Source organism: Salmo trutta, chromosome 1, assembly GCF_901001165.1.
Source record: "Salmo trutta chromosome 1, fSalTru1.1, whole genome shotgun sequence".
In the NCBI taxonomy this organism is placed as follows: Eukaryota; Metazoa; Chordata; class Actinopteri; order Salmoniformes; family Salmonidae; genus Salmo; species Salmo trutta.
This window is the reverse complement of record NC_042957.1, coordinates 45,440,442-45,462,768: the sequence shown is the minus strand read 5'-3', so window position 1 is coordinate 45,462,768 and position 22,327 is coordinate 45,440,442. Positions and strand designations below refer to the sequence as shown.

The 22,327-nt window shown below is 43.3% G+C and overlaps 1 protein-coding gene across 2 annotated transcripts in view; it reads right to left on the bottom strand.

The window, feature by feature from the left end:
* LOC115197113 (rap guanine nucleotide exchange factor-like 1) overlaps positions 1–9,921 on the bottom strand; it is a 31,204-nt gene extending 21,283 nt beyond the window's left edge. The window contains exon 1 of one of the 2 annotated variants that reach the window (XM_029758305.1): positions 8,567–9,921. In XM_029758305.1, coding sequence (XP_029614165.1) covers positions 8,567–8,948 — 382 coding nt within the window. In that variant the 5' untranslated portion in view covers positions 8,949–9,921. The remainder of the gene's footprint in view (positions 1–8,566) is intronic. The other variant, XM_029758316.1, reaches the window with a different exon arrangement.
* Positions 9,922–22,327: the final 12,406 nt, after the last annotated feature.

The window sequence follows — 22,327 nt, the reverse complement described above, 5'->3', positions numbered from 1 at the left end:
GCTTGTTCCACTTATCTGGTGCATCTCCAGCCCTCTGCCCATCTTCCCCACGCCAATTCTCATTCTCCACCTCCAAACAAACAGCCATTGACATGCAAATGAACACCAGGGCAAATATAAAAAAACACATGCGCACACATACACAATCCTGCGTTGAAATGGCAGAGGAAAAATTGAAAACACACACACAAAACAGATATGCATGGACAATCTGGATTTGGTAAGTAACCCTAAAGCAAATGGTGACAAACAAACACAGACACGCAGCATCGGTTCCCTGCTGTTCATAGTGAGCGGCAGCACTCTTCTCTGGTTAACCTAATTCAAACTGCACCCAGGAGCTACTCTGAGGCATTCCCTCCCCAACCACAACCCTCAATTTTTGGGCAGTGGAGAGACTCGTCTGGCCACTCGCTCCAGTGGGCTTGAAGAAAGGCTCAAATATGCATCCAAGGGCATCCAACTTGAGGAAATGCCTGTGCCAGTCACATAGCATTATCCACACTTGTGGGAACGTATCAGACACATACATGAAGTACCAGTCAAAAGTTTGGACCCACATACTCATTCCAGTGTTGTTTTTTTTACAATTGTCTACATTGTAGAATAACAGTGAAGACATCAAAACCATGAATTAACACATATTGGATCATGTAGTAACCAAAAAAGTGTTTTAAGAAATACACAATTATATTTTAGATTCTTCAAAGTTGCCTTGATGACAGCTTTGCACACTTGGCATTCTCTCAACCAGCTTCATGAAGTAGTCACCTGGAATGCATTTCAATTAACAGGTGTGCCTTGGTAAAAGTAAATTTGTGGAATTTCTTTCCTTCTAATGCATTTGAGCCAATCAGTTGTGTTGTTACAAGGTAGGGATGGTATACAGAATGCCCTATTTGGTAAAAGACCAAGTCCATATTATGAAAAGAACAGTTCAAATAAATAAAAAGAAACAACAGTCCATCATTACTTTAAGACATGAAGGTCAGTCAATCCAGAAAATGTTGAATAACATTTTATTGGTCACATACACGTGTTTAGCAATGTTATTGCGGGTGTAGCGAAATGCTTGTGAACTTTGAAAGTTTCTTCAAGTGCAGTCGCAAAAACCATCAAGCGCTATGATGAAACTGACTCTCATGAGGAACACCACAGGAAAGGAAGACCCAGAGTTACCTCTGCTGCAGAGGATAAGTTAATTAGCGTTACCAGCCTCAGAAATTGCAGCCCAAATAAATGCTTCACAGAGTTCAAGTAACAGACACATCTCAACATCAACTGTTCAGAGGAGACTGTGTGAATCAGGCATGGCTACCACATCATTCTGCAGCAATATGCCATCCCATCTGGTTTGCGCTTAGTGGGACTATCAGTTGTTTTTCAACAGGACAATGACCCAACACACCTCCAGGCTGTGTAAGGGCTATTTGACCAAGAAGGAGAGTGATGAAGTGCTGCATCAGATGACCTGGCCTCCACAATCACCCAACCTCAACCCAATAGAGATGGTATGGGATGAGTTGGACCGCAGAGTGAAGGAAAAGCAGCCAACAAGTGCTCAGCATATGTGGGAACTCCTTCAAGACTGTTGGAAAAGCATTCCTCATGAAGCTGGTTGAGAGAATGCCAAGAGTGTGCAAAGATTTCATCAAGGCAAACTTTGAAGAATCTCAAATATATTTTGATTTGTTGAACCCTTTTTTGGTTACTACATGATTCCATGTGTGTTATTTCATAGTTTTGAATTCTTCACTATTATTCTACAATGTAGAAAATTGTAAAAATAAAAGAAAAACCCTGGAAATGAGTGGGTGTCCAAACTTTTGACTGGTACTAATATATATATATAGTATATATATAGAGAGATTTGGAAACACTGCTCTACTGTTTATTATAGGTCCACTGTAATAGGACACTTCATGCACATTGTTATTTTCCCAAGACACTCCCACTAAGCAACACTAGGGATCACGCCCCAGATGTCTAAGCGATACGCCCACATGGCGTCTCTCTCTAGTACACGCCCCTGTGACAGAGCTATAAAATAAGTGCACATGTACAAACACATGGCTGCCATGGGAAACACCCTTAAATCAATAGACTACACCAAGAAAGAAAAAGGCTAAGACGTTTTTCCTCAGTTTAGTTTCTTAGCGCACGTCTTTGCCCTTCAACGCAGCTGCTGTGACCTTTTGTCTGCTATTCACACATTTAAAGACCATGTTGGAACTGAAGGTTGGGATTGATGGGTCTCTGTTTGAGCCCGTCTAACAGCCAAACTCAGGAGATGGCTACTGCAAACACATGCCTTTCACCTTTCCTCGTCACTGATGTTTCCTCGAGGTGCTGAAAGAAAGAAAATCGACCGCACAGTGCTTTTGTTGGAAAGTTTGAACTACTAACATTTTGCTCTACACACTGTGTGGTCAGAGGATACTCTAAAGTAACAATGCACCTGCCATAGTGGCTTCATGCCTTCTCCAAATCCTCTCAGTTTATCAACATGTAGTATGTACATCTTCCTCTGGCCCTTATGCTGGGGACCATTCTGGAGAGAGTATGCTTCTTGGCCCTGGATTGAGTGTGTGTCCCTTAAATGTAACCTGACAGTTTCCATGCTAGTCAATTCTCTAATACAACTGTTCCCAAATCAGATTCCAAAGCCTGTTAAGTTGATTGGTCTACCATCCCCTGCGATTAGGCCCGTTCCTGGGTCATTATTTACCGTTACAGGGGGAGGGACGGAGGACGAAGGGTTGTTATTACTGCCGCTGGCTAGCGGCGTTTCTCCTAGCGTGCTCGGGGCCATCTGTGTGCGAGCGTGTGTGCCTAATGTGGCAAATCGTACAGCAGAGAAAATAACCACTGCTGCTGTCAGATCAAAGGATGTCAAGTGGCGTAGCAGTTCACCAGGGTAAGTCATAGTCACTACCCGGCTGGCTAGGCTGCTGCAACCCGACTCCCTCTGGATGGTCAACACTCGTTAGTACCCAAACTGCCAACAGAGAAAGAAGCCACTGCACTGATCTACTTGTCATCAGCCCACCTGGATAGGCTAGTAGATAAAGAAGTGATGATTCGATGAGAACATCCTTATGATACAGAAGCCGGTTATCAAGCGTCTTTTGCTCGATCGCTCTGTCCCCTTCTTCCTCCCACTGGCTGGCACACTGTCCACATAGTTTAAGAAAGCTCTATTCCCTCTCTCCCAAATCTCATGTTCTCAAACACTCAACTCCTTCCTTCCTGCATTCCCTCTGTTTATCTTCCTCCCACTCCTCCTCCTCCTTCTCTTGCTTCCCTGCGAGTGCTGGTTGCCATGTGAACAGGTGCTGTGCTGGAGAGCCTCTTTTCCACGCCGGCACACCAGATAGACAAGCTCCAACCCGCTCTCTCACACACATCCAAGTACACACTTATGCAAGCACATAAATGCACACATCCATCCAAGCTAAAAAAGTACAGAAATCTAAAACACATGCATCAAAGTGCACACGCACACGCAAAAAAAACCTACAAAGATTCACACACACACACACACAGTAAGTAAGGCAAGTCAATCAGCCCTGGAGGGCCCCATCGTGCTCTCCTCTCCTCAGAGTGGTCCAGGTGCGTGGGCTAAAGAGGAGAGGAGAGTGCAGGCATGTAGAGAGGAAGGAGGAGGAGGGGGGGGGGTCAGTCATCCCTCCTTTCCTTATGTAAAAGCATCCAAAAGGAGTGGGCACTAGGCAGCCACTTCTCTTTTAATCCCTCTTTCTTTCCATAAAAGAATCATCAGAAACCCTCCCACACAGCCCAATGCAATCACATTTTCTCTCTGCACTTTGTCCCTTTTCCTCTGCTCCCTTTCGTTCCACAAGACTTTGCAGCTGCGTGCCTCAGAGTCTCAGAACAACTGCCTGAGGAGTGCATCTCTGGATGTGGAATGTAAAGCAATGAGAGCATCAAGCGAAGTCAAAGTCTAGTTTAAACATCCCACTTGGCTTTGTGAATAACTGATGTGGAGCTTGATACAAGACATGTTCCCTCTGCATTGGACGCGTTTCAAAGCCAACGTCAAACCCCCCCCCCCAAGTCCTTGTCATTCTGCAACACAAAACAACCATGTAATGTAATGTACTGTAAGCAACTGCTGCAGCGTCTCCAGTGCCCTGACACCCTCGTCTGTATCGACCATAGCTATTTTAACCCATTATTGTACCCATGGGTGACTGGTCTAAATCTCTTCTACTTACATTTAAGTCATTTAGCAGACACTCTTATCCAGAGCGACTTACAGTAGTGAATGCATACATTTCATGCATTTTTTTTTTTGTACTGGCCCCCCGTGGGAATCGAACCCACAACCCTGGCGTTGCACACACCATGCTGGCGTTGCAAACACCATGCTCTACAAACTGAGCCACAGGGAAGACATGCTTGTTTAGTTTCGTGCTTTTACATGCAATACTCTAGTATACCGCTTTGTTATTACGAGGATAGTCTATCCATCTGTTTTCGTCAGACAATAGTGGGAATGGACTGTAGACGCGTGGTTTCCCAAGTTGAAACACGTATCACGAGTTAGACGTGGCTTCATTAACAGACTGTTTTGATCTCGACTTCCACTGTAACTCGGAGACTGTACACACCTAAAAATTGCCTAACCCTTGCCTCGACACGCCTGTTCCTCGAACCAATAGTGTCATTGGACGAGAAATGAAACCACAAGGTAAAAACAGGGTTACACAAGAGCAGGGCCGTTGACCTTGAAAAGGACGGGACTTTTTAGATAGGGGCTGTCAAAATGCTTTTAATCTGTCCTTTACCTGCGGCTCGGTCTCTCTCCCTCTCACACACACACACACACACGCAAGCAGAGGGCAGTGACTCAGAGGGTTTATGGTGTTTGGAGCACCACTCACCCTACACTGATCTGGGACTGCTGACATGGACAGCCTGGTGCATAGTATCTCTGTGAGAGCACTGTGGTATAATGTTATAGGGTGTGGTTTAGTCAAGTCTGTCAGGTAGAGAGTCAGATAGGAGTGTGCGAGACAGGTAGTCATAAGGTGCAAGGGGTTGGGGAGCATACAGTGTTTGGGTCATTGTGGACCTTGTTGACATTGTTTCACCATAAACACATTTGCATCCAACAGACACACATCCTAATTCGAAACATTTAGACTATAAACCAGGATCAAGATCCAACCTAGATCCATAATCCAAAGATTCATTTCTGCTCCACATGTAAGGGTGGGCAGGTCCGCTCAATCTGGTCCGCTGTTGTTAACTAATCCTGGATTAGCCACGCTTTTTCAGATTTTCGACATATTCTAGAACATCCCCATCCAAACAGCAGTGAGCTCGGCCCTCCAAGAAACAGGTTAAAGGAGATGAAACATATTTAAAAGCGATCTGGGTTGTAGTTCCCTGAGTGTTTATAACACCAACGCAGCTCGCTGGAGTGAATTAAGTCAAAGAGAAAAATGAGTCTGAGAAAAAAAATGAAAGTCAAACAAAATAGTGGCCTTTTGGAATGGACCAGATGAACTCTCATGAACCCTCTTTCAGACGTACGACAACCAAGTTCTCTGTATATGTATTTGTCAAACTCAAAAGCATACATAGATAAGGTTTAACTTTAACCCATTTATCAATAAAATCTCCCATTTTGATTCATTCGGAATCAGATATGCATTCTGGAATCACACCTGCTGTCTCAAACATGACCATTGGCTGCTATACAAAGCCAATTCAATCCCTAGCAATACTATGCTGCATCTCTCTTCTTATGAACGATGCAGTGGAGATATGCCTTTTCCTGTAGAATACAGTAGGGGGAAATTGACAACAACAAAAAACAAGAGCAAGAGAGAGGAATTTGAGCATGCTCAGTCAGATTGACAGAAACACACAGGATGACCCGGGGAGCAGGTCAGCGAGGTCAAGGGGTCATCGGACAGGAGGTACACTGGCTTTACAATGCATAACGGGGGATGGTTGCCCACAAGCAGAGTAGTTCTGTGAGAATTTGCTGGAGGTGCATTGAACCCTTATGCACTAAAATAACATAGGTAGAGCAGATTCCTCCTGCAACAGAGCACCAGGAACTGATGTGAATTATCACTAAACAGTGGGTCTCAATAAGAGTCCTCCACACAGTTAATTGCAGGTGTTCATTCTGAGACATTTCCTGATCATATTCTATTGAGCGGTTCATTGTTGCCCGTAATAATGCCTGAACAGCACATCACAGTCGTACTTCATAAATCTATTGGATTTTCCAGAGAGACCCGGCAACTAGTGTTACAGTGTGCGAAACCCACATCATGCGTCAATACAACAGATAAATCGAGCAGAATTCGAGGATTGGCTGGGATCAAAATCTGCATGTTACACAGGAAGCCTTGGCAATCCACCTTGGAAAACTCTGTTAAATCCTGTTACTGCAGGACTTGTTGAGATAAGCAGTGGAGAAGAAGAAAAACAATATCTCACAATGAGGTATGGCAATGGCAAAGCTGCATAGTAAAAATGGACATACTGGAGGCTTCACTCAAAGGTAGACATTGACAGCGGGGGTGTCATCTAATGCAGCGTACCACCCACCAACCATCCCCCACAGGATAGGCATACGTCACATCATAACCACTAACCTACTTGCCTTCAACAACAACTGCTTGGGAATCTTCTCTGGCACCATTCCAAGAACCCATCACCAGCTCCCATCACATACATATGTTTACGGCTGCTATATAACAGCGTACTCATATCTGGGCTCAGCGTTGCGTAGGTTGCTTTCTAGTTGTAATCCGTTACCTGTCCAAAATTGTGATCAGTAGCCTAATTTTTGGATTACCGAAACTCAGCAACATAATCTGATTCAGTTTAAGATTACTTTTCCCTTTAGAGGCATTACATGCCAACCTCACTGGCCACATTGGCTAAAGTAGAACTTGGTTCTATTTGAGACGCCCAACAAGTCCCCTCCTTATTGGATATCAGGAAGATTTAAACCCAGGTGGAAGCTTGAAAGACAAATGAGGAGAGATTAATTACCGATAACGGAGTCAGAATCGACAGGTGGAACAAACTTAAACCCTTTTTCAAAGCTAAATTGAATGGAATGTTTTTTCCCCGCAAATATGCTTTCTGAATTTCAAAGTAATCAAATAAGTAATCATCTAGTTTTACAAAAGTATCTGTAATTTGATTCATATTTTTGCTGGCAACGTAACTGATTACAGTTCATTTTTCGTAATCAGATTACATGTAACTGATTAATCAGTTACTCCCTAACCCTGTCTGGGTTTAATTTAAAAATTGGTCACAACCGCCAAATTTCAATTTGGAGAGTCTAAAGGGCAGAGTCAATAGATCTATGACACACACACATACACATACATACACACACACACACACACACACACACACACACACACACACACACACACACCAGATGCATAGCCACTCTGGTTGTATCTTTGACGCTAATGATACTAATTCCTATTTGTTATACTCACAGGCAATATGGAGAGAAAGGCTACCAATATGTAGGGTGCGGATATTACTCTTCTTTAAAATGTGCAATGGTGTCTTCTGGATTAGTTTACAAAATGTTCAACATAATATTATTTGAATTCTGCATCCTCATCTCCTCACAAACCCTTGTGATACAAAATCATTTTGGATCAAACCCTTTAGGATAATAATGTTGGCCCAATCCAGAATAAAACATTATTAAACCCATTGTATCGTCTGCTCTTTAGCTGCCAACAGAAACATTGGATTTTAGGATGAGAATCATGACCTCCTTTTTAGAAATAAATAAATAAGCGCAGAAGCTCAGCAGCCAATGTGCGAAGACTAGCGCGATCCTCCATGACCGATCATGAAGCAGCCAGTTTCCATATGAAAGACATGCTGCTACTGTAATGGGCAAATGCAAATGAGCTCGGTCAAAATGTTATGTTGAATAAACTGAACCCGACATTAGATTTTGGGAGAGTTTCGTTTTGGGTTTAAGTGCCATTAACACGTAAATATGATTCTATTTGCGAGGTCTTCTTTTCTGAGGCGTGAGAAACATCTGGACCATCCCTTTTAACAACAGACTTTCATTTTTTCTTAACGAGGACAGCCGTTCTTATGTAACCGTTGAATCAGATACTATAACAAGGCAATGATGGGAAGGAACCCTTCGGCACCAACCACCGCCGAATCCCTAATTCTACAGCCTGGAATGGATCACTGACTGATTATTTGGGGTTTCTGTTATTGTTATGAGCAAAAGGAGAAATTAAGCAAAAGCTTAGTTAGTTATTTTCAATAGCCTATGTAGGCCTATAGACTAGGATATAGCCCAATCAAGGACCAAATGGTAGTTTTGGGTTCCTGGATAGACTACACTCCTTTGACAAGTGAATTGCTTGGCTAATTTGCAAAAGTGAAACGCAAGGACACCATGATTTGGTGTGAAACAGTTGAGGAATTAGTCAAACCACTGAGTGTGATGATTGACGGGCTAATAGGTGGATTCATTGTGTAGTATAAATGCGGTTGATTGACGAGGTCCATTTACCTGTGCAGTTGCCATATCGTTTGCCCGCCACACTGTCCAGGAGCGCCAGCGCCAGGTTGTCCGGTGTGTCCGCAGGCAGCGGGGTCCAGCTCGTGTCCAGACTCGCCTCGGAGCTTTGCTCATCGCTAGACAGTGACGGGCTCCTAATGTCCGCAGTGGCCGAGGGCCAGCACGGTGCTTCCTCAGCGTCCGGGCTGAACACCTCCCTGGCCGGACCGCTCTCTGGAGAAGTCTCCCTGAAAAACGGAACCACCCGAGACAGGCTGGCTCGCCGCCGAGAAGCGCCAGTGCCAGTCGCCTTCTCCCCAAAGCCACCAGCTCGAGTGAGCGCCGTTGTCTGTTTCTTCAAAAACTTTTCCAGGGGCTTCATTCCCGCCGGCATTTTGATGCAATACCGCAAAAATGCTTTTTTTCGATGGTGATTGATATTAACTGAATACCTCTGCAGGAACTATCGTTGTGTGACTACATTATACAAGCATCCATGCGTACTTCTATTGACCTGTCTTCGTAGTAGGCTCTTACATGGAAATAATTAACCCATTTGTCAAATCATGATTTTAAAAGATCAGTGTAAAAAATCCGATTTGCGAAGCAGCAGTCTATCGACGTCGGCGACAGCGTGCTCACAGACGACTGCACGTTCTGGCTGAGTGGCATTTATCGCTAAATATCCAAACCTGCTCCACAACAACCGCTCCCTGGCGTCTCCTCTACAGACGTTTCGGGCGCGTCAAGGAACAATGTTTGTCAGTTTCAAGCAGCGGCCAAAATACACTGGTTGACGAACGCAAGGTGCCGAATACACATACTCTCAGCAGAGCACAGTGCGATAAACCGAAACAAAATATAAGGATAATCGCGGGGGTTGGTAAATAGGCGCCCCAGTAGCTTTTTACCAGCGACAAATGCGACGCGTCTCTGCCGCATGGGGTATGTCTTGCTGCTGGCGTCAAAGCAATCTACTGCAGTAATATCGCCAGTGGGAATGGCCTTGGCCCCTCAGCATGTGTGGGAGCTTGTTCAGATAAGTACCAGCGTTTCCCTCTCCCCTTCTCCGTTTGAATGCTTATTGAATGCAGTGGTTCGAGCTCTGTGTGGACAAACACACACACTCGAAGAGTGTGAATGTGCTGTTATGGGACCGCTGCTATATTAACACGCTCACTCACTCCCTCCCTCCCTTCCGTCATATACAGTTGCGCGTTTGTTGCAGTCAGTACTCCTCAGTGCCTGCTGAATGGCAGCTGCTCACTCCCACTGAAAACCAGGGCCGGCCCTAGGCATAAATGATAAAGGTGGTTGTCTAGTGCCCCCGGCCGCTAGGGGGCCCCAACCAACAAAAACAAACGCTTACATTTTTTTGAAGGGGGAACTCAGTTGGGGTCTTAACTTACTGTTTAGCGTTAGAATAGTAGAATACACAAGGTGCAATTTCGAACTGTGGTTGTGCATCAGCAGTTTTCCTCTAGTTATGTCATTCACTGACAATCACTCAATTAGCCCATGTCAGCTAAGCCTTTTTTGATTGATAAGTTAGTTCACGCAGCTATCTAAACTTGTAGTAATCATGGCCCAATTACCAACCAGGCACTGGGGGTACGTTTCAAGCAGAGAGACTGGTGAAACGGTATCCGTTGACAAGTCACATAGAAACGGTGATCTTGTACAATGTCGCATGGAGCAGAAATGGCATACAACACCGTGCTACATTTTGACAATAGCCAACTACTTTACAATACTTCTATTTCTGATGATTTGTCCTATGTACTGTATAAGGACAATGAAACTAAGATTGACATATTTCTCAACATGCTCACAACCTGCCATTGGATAAAAAAATTTTTTTTATGGTGTATGTCAAGTTAGTCAAATACTGTATGGAAAATTACACTGAGTGCATAAATCATTAGCAACACCTGCTCTTTCCATGACATAGACTAACCAGGTGAATCTGGTTGAAAGCTATGATCCCTTATTGATGTCACCTGTTAAATCCACTTTAACTAGTGTAGACAAAGGGAAGGAGATGGGTTACAGAAGGATCTTTAAAAAAAAAAAAATCCTTGTCAATTGAGGCATGGATTGTGTATGTGTGCCACTCAGAGGGTGAATGGACAAGACAAAGGATTTAAGTGCCTTTGAACGGATATGGTAGTAGGTGCTAGGCACACACATTTGAGTGTGTCAAGAACTGCAACGTTGCTGAGATTTTCACGCTCAACAGTTTCCTGTGTGTATCAAGAATGGTCCACCACCCAAAGGACTTCCAGTCAACTTGACACCACTGTGGGAAGCATTGGAGTCAACTTGGGCCAGCGTCCCTGTGGAACGCTTTCGACACCTTTGTAGAGTCCATGCCCTGACAAATCGAGGCTGTTCTGAGAACAAAAGGGGGTGCAACTCGATATTAGGAATATGTTCCTAATGTTTTGTTCACTCAGTGTATATTTGCCCTGTATTTTTGCTATTGGATTAAATGGTTGTTAAAATTATGAAATGGAGACTAAATAGCCCCACCTGTTCAGCAAAAAACAAAGATTGCTGTTATTTTTGCATTAATACATGTCACATATCAGTTTGCAAACAATGTAAAAAAAAATACAAATAATTTTAAAAAGCATTGAGTTAATAAAGCCACAGACAAGCATGGTCTCTTTTTTGTTTTCTTGAGGAAGGCAGCTCCAAAATGCAGGTGTTTCAGTCTAGCTCAGTGCTTTCTGTGTTGGTGGGGCAGCAAGCAGAAAATACGGAGCGTAGGGGTTGGTAACGTTCTCTAGTTGCGCCGTGATTGGTTCAGTGTTCTGTCACTCATGTGGACAATACATCACCGCAAAATCTACGGGGAGAGCTAGAAATATCAAGCCCCTTGGGTGCTGCCATAGAGTTACATTAGAAGTGTCCATCCAAGAAGGCTCAAAGTCATTGGCCACAGATAAAATTACGTCAAATCACATATCTACTGTAGCTTTGATCGGACTGATCATGTCAACGTCATACTTTCAAAATCTTAGCTAGCAAGCATCATCAATCAAGTTGACAATCTACTGGCAAATCCTTTCAATTTATTATTTTTTTAACCTTTATTTAATTAGGCAAGTCAGTTAAGAACAAATTCTTATTTTCAATGACGGCCTAGGAACAGTGGGTTTACGGCCTTGTTCAGAGGCAGAACGACAGATTTGTACCTTGTCAGCTCGGGGATTTGAACTTGCAACCTTTCAGTTACTAGTCCAACGCTCTAACCACTAGGCTATGCTGCCGCCCCAATCCTTGTCATATGAAGAGAAAGTATAGATAAAACATATCGGTGCTCATCTGCTATTGGACATAAACATTACACAACTAGTTGGAAATCGCTAATTCAGCAATGAGTGGTTTGGAAGGAATCAGTGACTAACTTTTTTTCCCCCTAGTTCCCAGTTGTCTTGAAAGCAGCATACATCCTGAGAATGCCAGACTTTGATGACAAAGTTTGATGACAAAATTTGCCCACGAAGGACCTCCGCGCCACCTTCCTTTTCAAGTGAGCACAGCACAACAAGGTGACTCCAAAAAAGTATTGTATGCTGCTGCATAAATTATGTAATATGGCAGGGAGATATCTATACTGTAGCTAACAAAGTAATACTAAGTGTATGTTGTGTAGTAAGCCGTTAGTAGCCCATGTGCCTCACCCTAATCATTTGGTCCCTTTCGCCTTCATAACTTAGCCTACTGTTCTGACTTGGTGGTGCCTGTTTTAGAGAAATGTAATCATCAAATATTGTAAGAGCTTTCATTGTCTGCTTATATTCCCCCTTTATTTATCCTATGGTTCTGACTTGGTGTACAGGGAGAATACTGTAAGAACGGCCCATGTTCTGAATTCTGTCGCTGTACATTTCAACAGTGCTGAACAAATAGTTATATTGACTACGTCCGTCCTAGCTCGCTCATTAATGTCTTAATCAAAATTACGGATTGCTTCTTATCCGGTCATCGTCCCCTTATGCCATAGTTTGTACATCTCAATTGTCAGTAGAAACCACATTTGTTTAAGCAAGTCAGCCATATCAGCTATGTTTTTAACAGTTTGTGGGCATTGTTTGTCATCATTATAATGCAATTAATGTATTGTTTTGTGTTGTGTTGTGGCTTTGCTGGCATGCATCTAAAACGTTTTTTGAGGGTTTGCCCCACCAAGGTTTACTTGCTAAAATCACTACTGGATGTATTGGTCACTACACTAAATGTTCTCATGGTATTTCACTGACAACTTTGATTTCGTATGAACGATGTGTGAAACCCCAATGAAGGCACAATCAAAAATTCTGAACATAAGATAGAGTTTGTACTTAGTTTTGAAAATTCACCACATACTTGTGAAAAAAGCACCAAAAATATCACAAAATTATATTCACGAAATTAGCTTTTAAACTGAAAAACTTTCTCCACACATGGCAAAATGAGTAGAATTGCATGAAATTGCAACATTTAACTCCGCCCCATGGCAAAATGTGTAGAATTGCAGTACATTTTTTATCTCTGCCGTCAAGAGAGGGGCCACTAAAATGTTTTGCCCACGAGGTGAGGGGGGCCTTCAAACCAAATCTCGCCTAGGGTCCCCAAAAGGCTAAAGCCCTGCTGAAAACACACGTGTGTGGCAAGTTAACCCTTTATACACACCGGTCAAGAACAAGACAGTTCTATATGTCAGTTGTTAAACAAGACAGTTCTATATGTCAGTTGTAGAACAAGACAGTTCTAAATGTCAGTTGTAGAACAAGACAGTTCTATATGTCAGTTGTAGAACAAGACAGTTCTATAAGTCAGTTGTAGAACAAGACAGTTCTATAAGTCAGTTGTAGAACAAGACAGTTCTATAAGTCAGTTGTAGAACAAGACAGTTCTATAAGACAGTTGTAGAACAAGACAGTTCTATAAGACAGTTCTATAAGTCAGTTGTAGAACAAGACAGTTCTATATGTCAGTTGTGGTGTCGTCTTGCTCTATTTGCTCAAATGGCCCATTGTTAATTGTGGGTGGATGGGTGCTGTCTACATGGACAGGTGGCAGTCACAACCAGTGACAATAACAGAAGAACACATGGTTCCAAGGCAGGCACCTAATATAATGCTGTGTGGATTACTGGGTTGTCATTTTTCAGTTCAGTGAGGTTCAATGGACATGGTAACAAATATGGTGAAGGACATATCTGTTATGTTAAAGAATTGAATAAATTCATATTGCAAAGGCTGAAGCATCAAAGAAAGAGCATGGGCTAACTGACTATTCGTGAAGAAGTTAGGGGTTGGATGGAAGCCAATTAATCAATTATTAAAATCCCCATTCACTTATTAGATTTAGTAGTTCATTAAAGACATAACTCAGGGATTGATTAATTATTCATCTAAGCACAATGTATTTGACCTTATTTCAGAGAAGGCCTTTCTTAGTTAAGTTTCATTCAAATTTAATTTGCTCTGTTTAAACCAGCTACGGCCATTTGAATAGTAGTAGTGACTTCATTACTCCAGTACTTGTGGCTGGTGATTGAAAATCATTCAGGATGTATTTTTGGAATCACCAATTGAGTGATATTGATTGTGGTATCCTATTCGATGGAACAAATTTAAGTTATTAAGTCATGTTTGTATAAGAAATGTTGATAAAAAATGCCAGTTTGGGGCAGACCTTTTTATTAAATGTAAAATAAACAAGGTCTCTAAAAGGCTTAAAGAACTTCAAAGAAAGACATAACTTAACGAGGCCAATGAGTGGAGCTATGATGATATAACAACAGAGCGTGAGGTCTGAACAGAAAACAGCAGCCGAGGCACTCACGATGAAATGGATCCTCATCAGGTGTCGCGTATGGTTTCATCACCATCCTGTTGATCAACTGGACTGCAGGAGGAAACTGTATACTCGCTCTGAGCTGCCGCGTACTCAATTCTTTGTTTCAGAGTAAATACGGGATCCGATTCCGGCCACCCACGGCTGACTGATCCGGCACCGTGCCTATGCAAAGAGGTCTTTCCAAACAGCGAGCGCACAGGTGCCATACAACACATGTCAGAGTAAGAGAGCTCATGCCTGGGGATATTGAAAAGCATGGCTTCTCTTCTCAATAACATGCACTTGGGGGCATCTTTTCTCTCTCAACCTACTGCGTACTGACTCATTCAGGCTATTGCCTGGACATTGAGGCAGTGTCGAAATATCTTAATAACTGCTATCAGGGAGTTTCTTTGTAGTGAACGGCATGCAGTGTGGCCCTCTATAAAATGTCAAACAAGACAGTGCCTGACAGTAGTAGTGAAGCCTACCTCGCACACAACCAACCACAACGTAGTTGAGTTTTTAGCTGTGGGATCGTGCATGGATTTGCAAGCCCCCTGAGACAATAGTTCTGATTGTCTGATCTCCTGGAGGAATGACCTCATCCTTGTCACTGGTTCCTTTAGCTCATCCACGCTATCTGTCTCTATTGACACAAGGCACTAGCTCCCTAGCGCCTGTCTGTGAGTGACAGGAGCGCTTACACACAGAGACCACAGCCTTCCGTCACAGCTGGCAATATGCCAAGCTCAGCAACGTCTGGCCCGGAGCTGTAGGGATGTCGATGGGGAGGGATGTCGATGGGGAACGTGTGTAGTGAGTGACTTATCTCAGGGAAACCCCTCTGCCCCACATCACTGACACAGGAGTGGAGTCCCTCACTCACTCACTCACTCACTCAGTCACTCACACACACACACGCACACGCACACGCACACAGACTCTCGCTCTCTCTTCTCTCTCCACTGGTCACATACTGGTTGAATCAACGTTGTTTCCACATCATTTCAATGAAATTACATTGAACCATCGTGGAATAGACGTTGAATTGACTGAGCTTGGAATTTTGCATTCGATCCTGAAATTCCAGTCTTTTATTTAAAAGAGCAAGATGGTCTGTGTCCTCTTTAAGGCTTTGTTCCTCTAAAGTATTTTTTTAGGCTTTTCTTAATAACACATACATTTTCTTACTGCTCTATTTCCAGAAATGCCCTGAATGAAAAGCTATTTACACCAAACAACAACTCCCGTCAGTAACTATGGAAATTAGGTTTGACCACAAAACTATGATGCAGAGCTATGTTGCGTATTAGTGATTGCAAGCATTGCCCTCAGTCACAAGGTCATTACTAAATGAGGATACGGTTATCACGATACTGTACTGTACTTCCACCACGGAGGCTGCTGAGGGGAGGACGGCTCATAATAATGGCTGGAACGGAGCGAATGGAATGGCGTCAAACACATGGAAACTATGTGTTTGATGTATTTGATACCATTCCATCTGTTTCGCGCTAGTCATTACCATGAACCCGTCCTCCCCATTTCAGGTGCCACCAACCTCCTGTGACTTCCACATCCCCTCAGCCCTGGCTTTCTGTTTCTTCTCTCCATCCTCCTTCTGCTTTCTCTGTAACTGCCTGGTCTGTGTGGGCACTGGGTATTCCCACTAAGGAATCCCCTGCACTTCCAACACTTTGATATACAGTGAGCTCCAAAAGTAATGGGACAGTGACACATTTTTTTGTTGTTTTAGCTCTGTACTCCAGCACTTTGGATGTGAAATGATACAATGACTATGGTTAGAATGCAGACTGTCTGCTTTGATTTGTGGGTATTTTCATCCATATCAGGTGAACTGTTTAGAAATTACAGCAGTTTCTGTACATAGTCCCCCCCCATTTTAGGGGACCAAAAGTATTGGGACAAATTCACATATGTGTATTAAAGTAGTAAAAAGTTAAGTATTTGGTCCCATATTCATAGCACGCAATGACTACATCAGGCTAATGGTCCTTACAAATTTGTTGGATGCATTTGCTGTTTGTTTTGTTTGTGTTTCAGATGACTTTATGCCCAGTAGAAATGAATGGTAAGTAATATATTGTGATTTTGGAGTCACTTTAACTGTACATAAGAATAGAATATGTTTCTAAACACTTCTACATTAATGTGGATGCTACCATGATTCTGGATTATCCTCAATGAATCGTGACTAATGTTGAGTGAGAAAGTTACAGACGCACAAATATCATACCCACAAGACATGCTAAACTCTCACCATTACAATAACAGGGGAGGTTCGCATTTATTTTAGGGGGGGGGGTTGTTATGATATTTGTGTCTTTAACTTTCTCACTATCCACTGCAGCCATATCTCTTTCAAGCACTCCTGAGGTATCAGATAACAATTTGAGCTGCACCTGCTAGCTAAGTCAGTGGACTTTTGACAGCAGCAAAGTTTCTGGAGGGTCAAGTTGGAAATTAGCCCACTGGGCACAGACGTCAATTCAACGTCTAGTCCAGCCTTTAATTTGAAAGAGAAGGATGGACCGTGTCCTCTTTCAGGCTTTGTGGCTTTTTTTTGTGGCTTTTCTTAACACATTTTCTTACTGCTCTATTTCTAGAAATGCCCTGAATTAAAAATAATTCACACCAAACAATAACTCCCTTCGGTAACTATGGTAACATGGTTTGACCACAAAACTATGACGCAGAGCTATGTTGCGTAGTAGTGATTGCAAGCATTGCCTTGAGTCACAAGGACTGCCGTGTTACTGAATGAGGATATGGTTCTCGTGTTACGGTACCGTCCCCTCGGCCCTGGTGTTCTGCTCCTTCTCTCCGTCCTCCTTCTCCACTTCTGCTTTCTCTGTAACTGCCTGGTCTGTGTGGGCACTGGGTATTCCCACTGAGGAATCCCCTGCACTTCCAAAATTAGCACTTGTGCTTTCCACCATACTATGGAGGAAACCAGTTTCTCCACTCTGGCTTATGCAATCAAATGTCTTTTAAGGGAAGCACAGAGGTGCTAAAAGGTGAATGAACAGGCTGGGAGGGAGAGGAGAAGGAAGGGAGCGGGGGTCAACCATGAGGTTACTGGTCATAACCCTTCATTTGCACTTACCACACACTGGTGGAAAATGTCACATGGAGGTTCTAGTATGATTAGCTATTATGGGAGCACTGGCCTTCCAATGGCGAATGGTTTTATATGGAGCTGAGGTCAGCAAGGTCACGGTGTCACATATAGACTTTTATTGACACACAGTTACCAGAGCTATAGGTTTTTAGTTCCACCTAATGTCCTTTGGTGTGGATGGTCTGTTTTGTGTGGTCAAAAAAAATATATTTAAAAGCAAACTGAGCAAAATATCACTTGTGTTCAATTGGATCAAGATTGATATCATTCTGTTTTGTTATGAATGACTGGAATCAGCTTAGAATCCATAAGGTTACAGTGGCACACTTGCTCTGTACCTTAGGACAGCTCTAGGAGTAAAAAAAAAAACATGAAAAAATATTGAATTGATATTCACCGTGGCTGAACAACAGCGGGACAGACGTTGCCGTGGCGATTGCGTAATCCTATCAGTCAGTGACTGTGTTGAATGTGATTCTCAGCGGTGCTGTGCCTCTCCTCTACAATGTGTCATCCACCAAGATGACAAATGACCCAGGGTGCCTAAAGCACTCGCTCCACTCCACTCTCTGCTCTACTGATGGACGGACATAGTCGGAGGGAGGGAGGTGCACATCTGCGATGGCTCATCTGGACAACCCCCCCGTCCTCTTTTTTGACCCCTACCCCCAATGAAATACACACACACACACACACACGCTCCCTCAGGGCTCCAGGGGCTACACACACAAACAAAGCCAGGAGGGAGCCACGCCCCGCTGAGAGATAAATGAGGCCGGTCACCTGAGTGTGTCTGAGGATGGAGATCAGCTGGCTCTCTATCAGAGCCTCCAACACTCCACTGGCTCTCCTCTGGGTATCTGGGAGGAGGGAGGCTGTCTGCCCTCTGGGGCTGTTCCACTCCTAAAAAGATTATCCTTAACTCCTCAAACAGGCAGACTCCCCGCTTCAAGCACCTCTGATATATGGAGCTTTCACTTCTCATTCTCAACACCCACCCCACCCTTTCCTCCGTCCCTTCACATCCACCCACACATGCACTCCAGACGTCTATCTGATGCTGCATATTTAGTTGAGTCCTGCTAAATGTTCTGTCTCGGTCGCAAGAACAGACAGAATGTGTCATCGTTATGGCTCTGCTGTTTTGAATTGCATCTCCTGATTTCAGCCCGGCTAAGATGAGTCAGTTCAGACAGTTCCAAATCAGAGTCCTTCAACAGTGAATAAACTCACACATACTGCTCAAGTAGCCTAACAAGAGGTATTACTCATCTCTCATTATTACTCATCTTTCAGCAGGTAACCTAGTGGTTAGCGCGTTGAGCCAGTAACCGAAAGGTTGCTAGATCAAATCCCCGAGCTGACAAGGTAAAAATCTGTTGTTCTGCCCCTGAACAAGGCAGTTAACCCGCTGTTCCTAGGTCGTCGTTGTAAATAAGAATTTGTTCTTAACTGACTTGCCTAGTTAAATAAAGGTTAAATAAATACAAATATTCTCATCTAGAATCTTAAAGGGTTCTTCGGCTGTCCCTATAGTGGAACCTTTTTGGTTCCAGTTAGATCCCTTTTGAGTTCCATATAGTACCCTTTACACAGAGGGTTCTACATGGAACCCAAAAGAGTTCTACCTGGAACCAAAAATGGTAGTGTAGGATCTTAATTTGAGCCAGTTTTCTACAGCAGGAAAATAATCTTGCAACAGGAAATGTTAATTATTATATGAATTATAATTCATGGCAAATTTTTGTAAGTGTTGATACATTTTTCATCAGGGCAAATGAAGTCTGACATTTTAAAGTGGAAATTACAAACTTTTGAAGCCTTTTTAAACCTCGAATACAGTTCAAGTTTGCATTTCCTGCATTTCCTGCAAATTCTCAGCAACAAAAGAGGGATCAAATTAATATCCTACATCTGTATACTCACAAGCCATAGGGTTACTGCTATTGGCAGTCGGCGAGTCATCTTGAGGCCTGTTCAGTGTCACAACACTGAACTTCAGATCATCCTTACATTGGCTGAAACGGGACTTAGATGTTCAAGAAGGGTCATCAAATGGTCTACCTACCTAAACACAGCCGTAAGGCTTCATGAAAGATGTAAAAACTTAGTTGACTTGTTTTTTAAATATTTCTGTGTTGGGAAAGGGGTAAACAAAGAAGATAGAAAGAGAGGAGAGGAGCACCCTCACACTTTGCACTCCCTTGCACAATCATTCATGGCAGCCTAAGTGTCAAACAGAAAAACCCTGTCACTAGAGCCAGGGTGACACCAGTGTGTGACCCGTCCCCGCCCAGCGCAGGAGTCCAGACGGGGTGAGAGGAGTCGCAACAGAACAAAACAGGGAGGGAGAGAAAGAGAGACAGACAGACAGATTTAGATAGAAGAGACAGTCAGAGTAGCAGACTGAGAGAGACCCAGAGAGAGAGTGCAGGCCCTGTACACTACAGTGTGATAGCCGGAGTCATTTTCATGCGTCTATGTAGGAGTGAGGGAGCAGAGCAGTATCTGGGCCTTATGTGATGTGCTGCCCTGACCGTCACTCATCAGCCGGAGCCTTACAGACAGATCATTTGTCTATGGATGAGCACTACAGAGCAACTGAGGCTGCCATGAATCATGCCTGAGTTTAATGACGTGTCACACACACACACACACACACACACACACACATACACAGACATGGATGGGGGGTTAGGGGGTTGCGTCGTGGTGGCAGGGTGCTTTGTTTGGCCTGTAACAGTTACAATGGGGCGGGAGGACGGGCCCCAGCTCTGCGACGCGCACCGCGATGCTGAACAAAAACAAGGACCGGGGACCCTGCGTTAAATACACAGGACTGTCAAAGATGGGCAATTAAGAATACGTGTGTGCCACTGCATGTTAGTGGAGTTGGCAGGTATTGAGGGGGACATAGAATACTTTCCTGCTCCCCTCAGCACACACACACACACGTTTCATGCATAGTATGCACATCCGTGAAACCCCAGCAGGCACATCAAATCAAATCGTATTGGTCACATACACATGGTTAGCAGATGTTATTGCGAGTGTAGCGAAATGCTTGTGCTTCTAGTTCCGACAGTGCAGCAATATCTAACATATAATCTAACAATTCCACAACAACTACCTAATACACACAAATCTAAGTAATGGAATGGAATAAGAATATATACATATAATGCCACGCTACATCCGAAAGCCAGTCTGGTGGTGGTGGTGCATATGGAGGCCAAAGGAGCCCGACAACAATACAACCGAAACAGAGCCATTCACTTCAACTCTGCCCACACAAGTTGAGAGGGCCGGACACAAAAGAGGGAGAGAGGCGAAGGGGAGAGTGGGGAATCCATATGTAACACATTCATCAGGGACAGGAGAGGAAGGAAGGGGGCTGGGGTGGATACTGAGGCAATAAGGGAAAGTATGGGGTGAGGGGGAAGCGGTTTTGTGGGGTAGGGGGAAGAGAGTGGTGAGGGGTAAGAGGTTTGAGGGGAATGGGGAAGAGAGGGGGGTAAAGAATGGGGTTTCAGGAAGAAAACAAGATTGACAGTTAGGGAGAGAATAGGATTAGAGCATGATACCATAGTAACAACCAGCAGAAGAAGAAGGTCTGCATTAAAGAGTGGGAGAAATTTTTTTGAAAATGGGTTTGTGAGAAAATGTTGGCCAGCTTCGTTGATTGTGTGGGAGGTGTCGTGAAGCAATTTCGGAAAGCTAATTAAAATGCACAAAACATCAATGGCAAGCACAGTTCATTTTTTTTCACATGAGCCTGTTTACATAAGAAACATGGCTGTGATCCCTCCCGGGCCAGAACACAAGCAACAGTTTAGAACTGTCAATCCAAAACCTCACATGGCAGCTGCCTCCATGAACAACATGCGATGAAATGAGTCGCTCGTCATCTGCATTAAAAAGCATGAGACAGAGCATGCTATTGGACAGCATAGGTGTGGAAAAGAGACAGCATTGTAATGTAAATGCCGAGCGACTTCGTTCCAAATGTACTGAATATATTAGGCCACTTATAACATGGTTATTAAAGCAGGGGATGAGTAGTACAAACTGTAGGCTTACATCCTTAATGAATGAATACCTGAAACAGAGTCCAGTATCTGCGATACAAGGTTTCTGTGTGACTCATAATATGGCTGGGTGTTAGAGAAAGAATCACTTTGATTCTACCGTTACTGTCTGCTGAATTCTCTCTTTCTGACTGTAGGCACATCAATATTCACAAGGAGGGTGATTGGTGGTCCGTGTTGGGGAAGCTACTCTGAAAATATAGTTTACCAAGCTACTAATTACTTCACACTGAAAGAAGTTAAGCTACACTAAAACTTCCCTTAAGAAAAATATAGTTTTAGTATTTAGTGTTTATCAGGAGCCCCATTAGCTGCTGCCAACTAAAGTTATTCTTTGAAACTACTTTGTGAATAAAAAATATATCGAAATCTGAAATGTCATAGACTAAAAATTGGAATAACTGATCACTCTGGAGTCAGGTGTTAACAGAATGTGCCTATTAAAAACAAAAACTTTTTCAAGTAAAAATTTGTCAGGTCTGAAAATGAAAGGAAATTCTTGCCTATTTCACATATATTTTCTTTTCTTCTTGCAAAAAAGTAATGGGAAGTTCCAATAGTTAGCTACACCTCTACACGGCAAAATACTAATTAACTACTGAAAACACCTACCTAGATTTGAATTGATTTGAACCACAAAGCTACTGCAAATGTAGTTAAATTACTAGTTGAACTACATGTAGTTCACTACTCCCCATCACTGTTGAT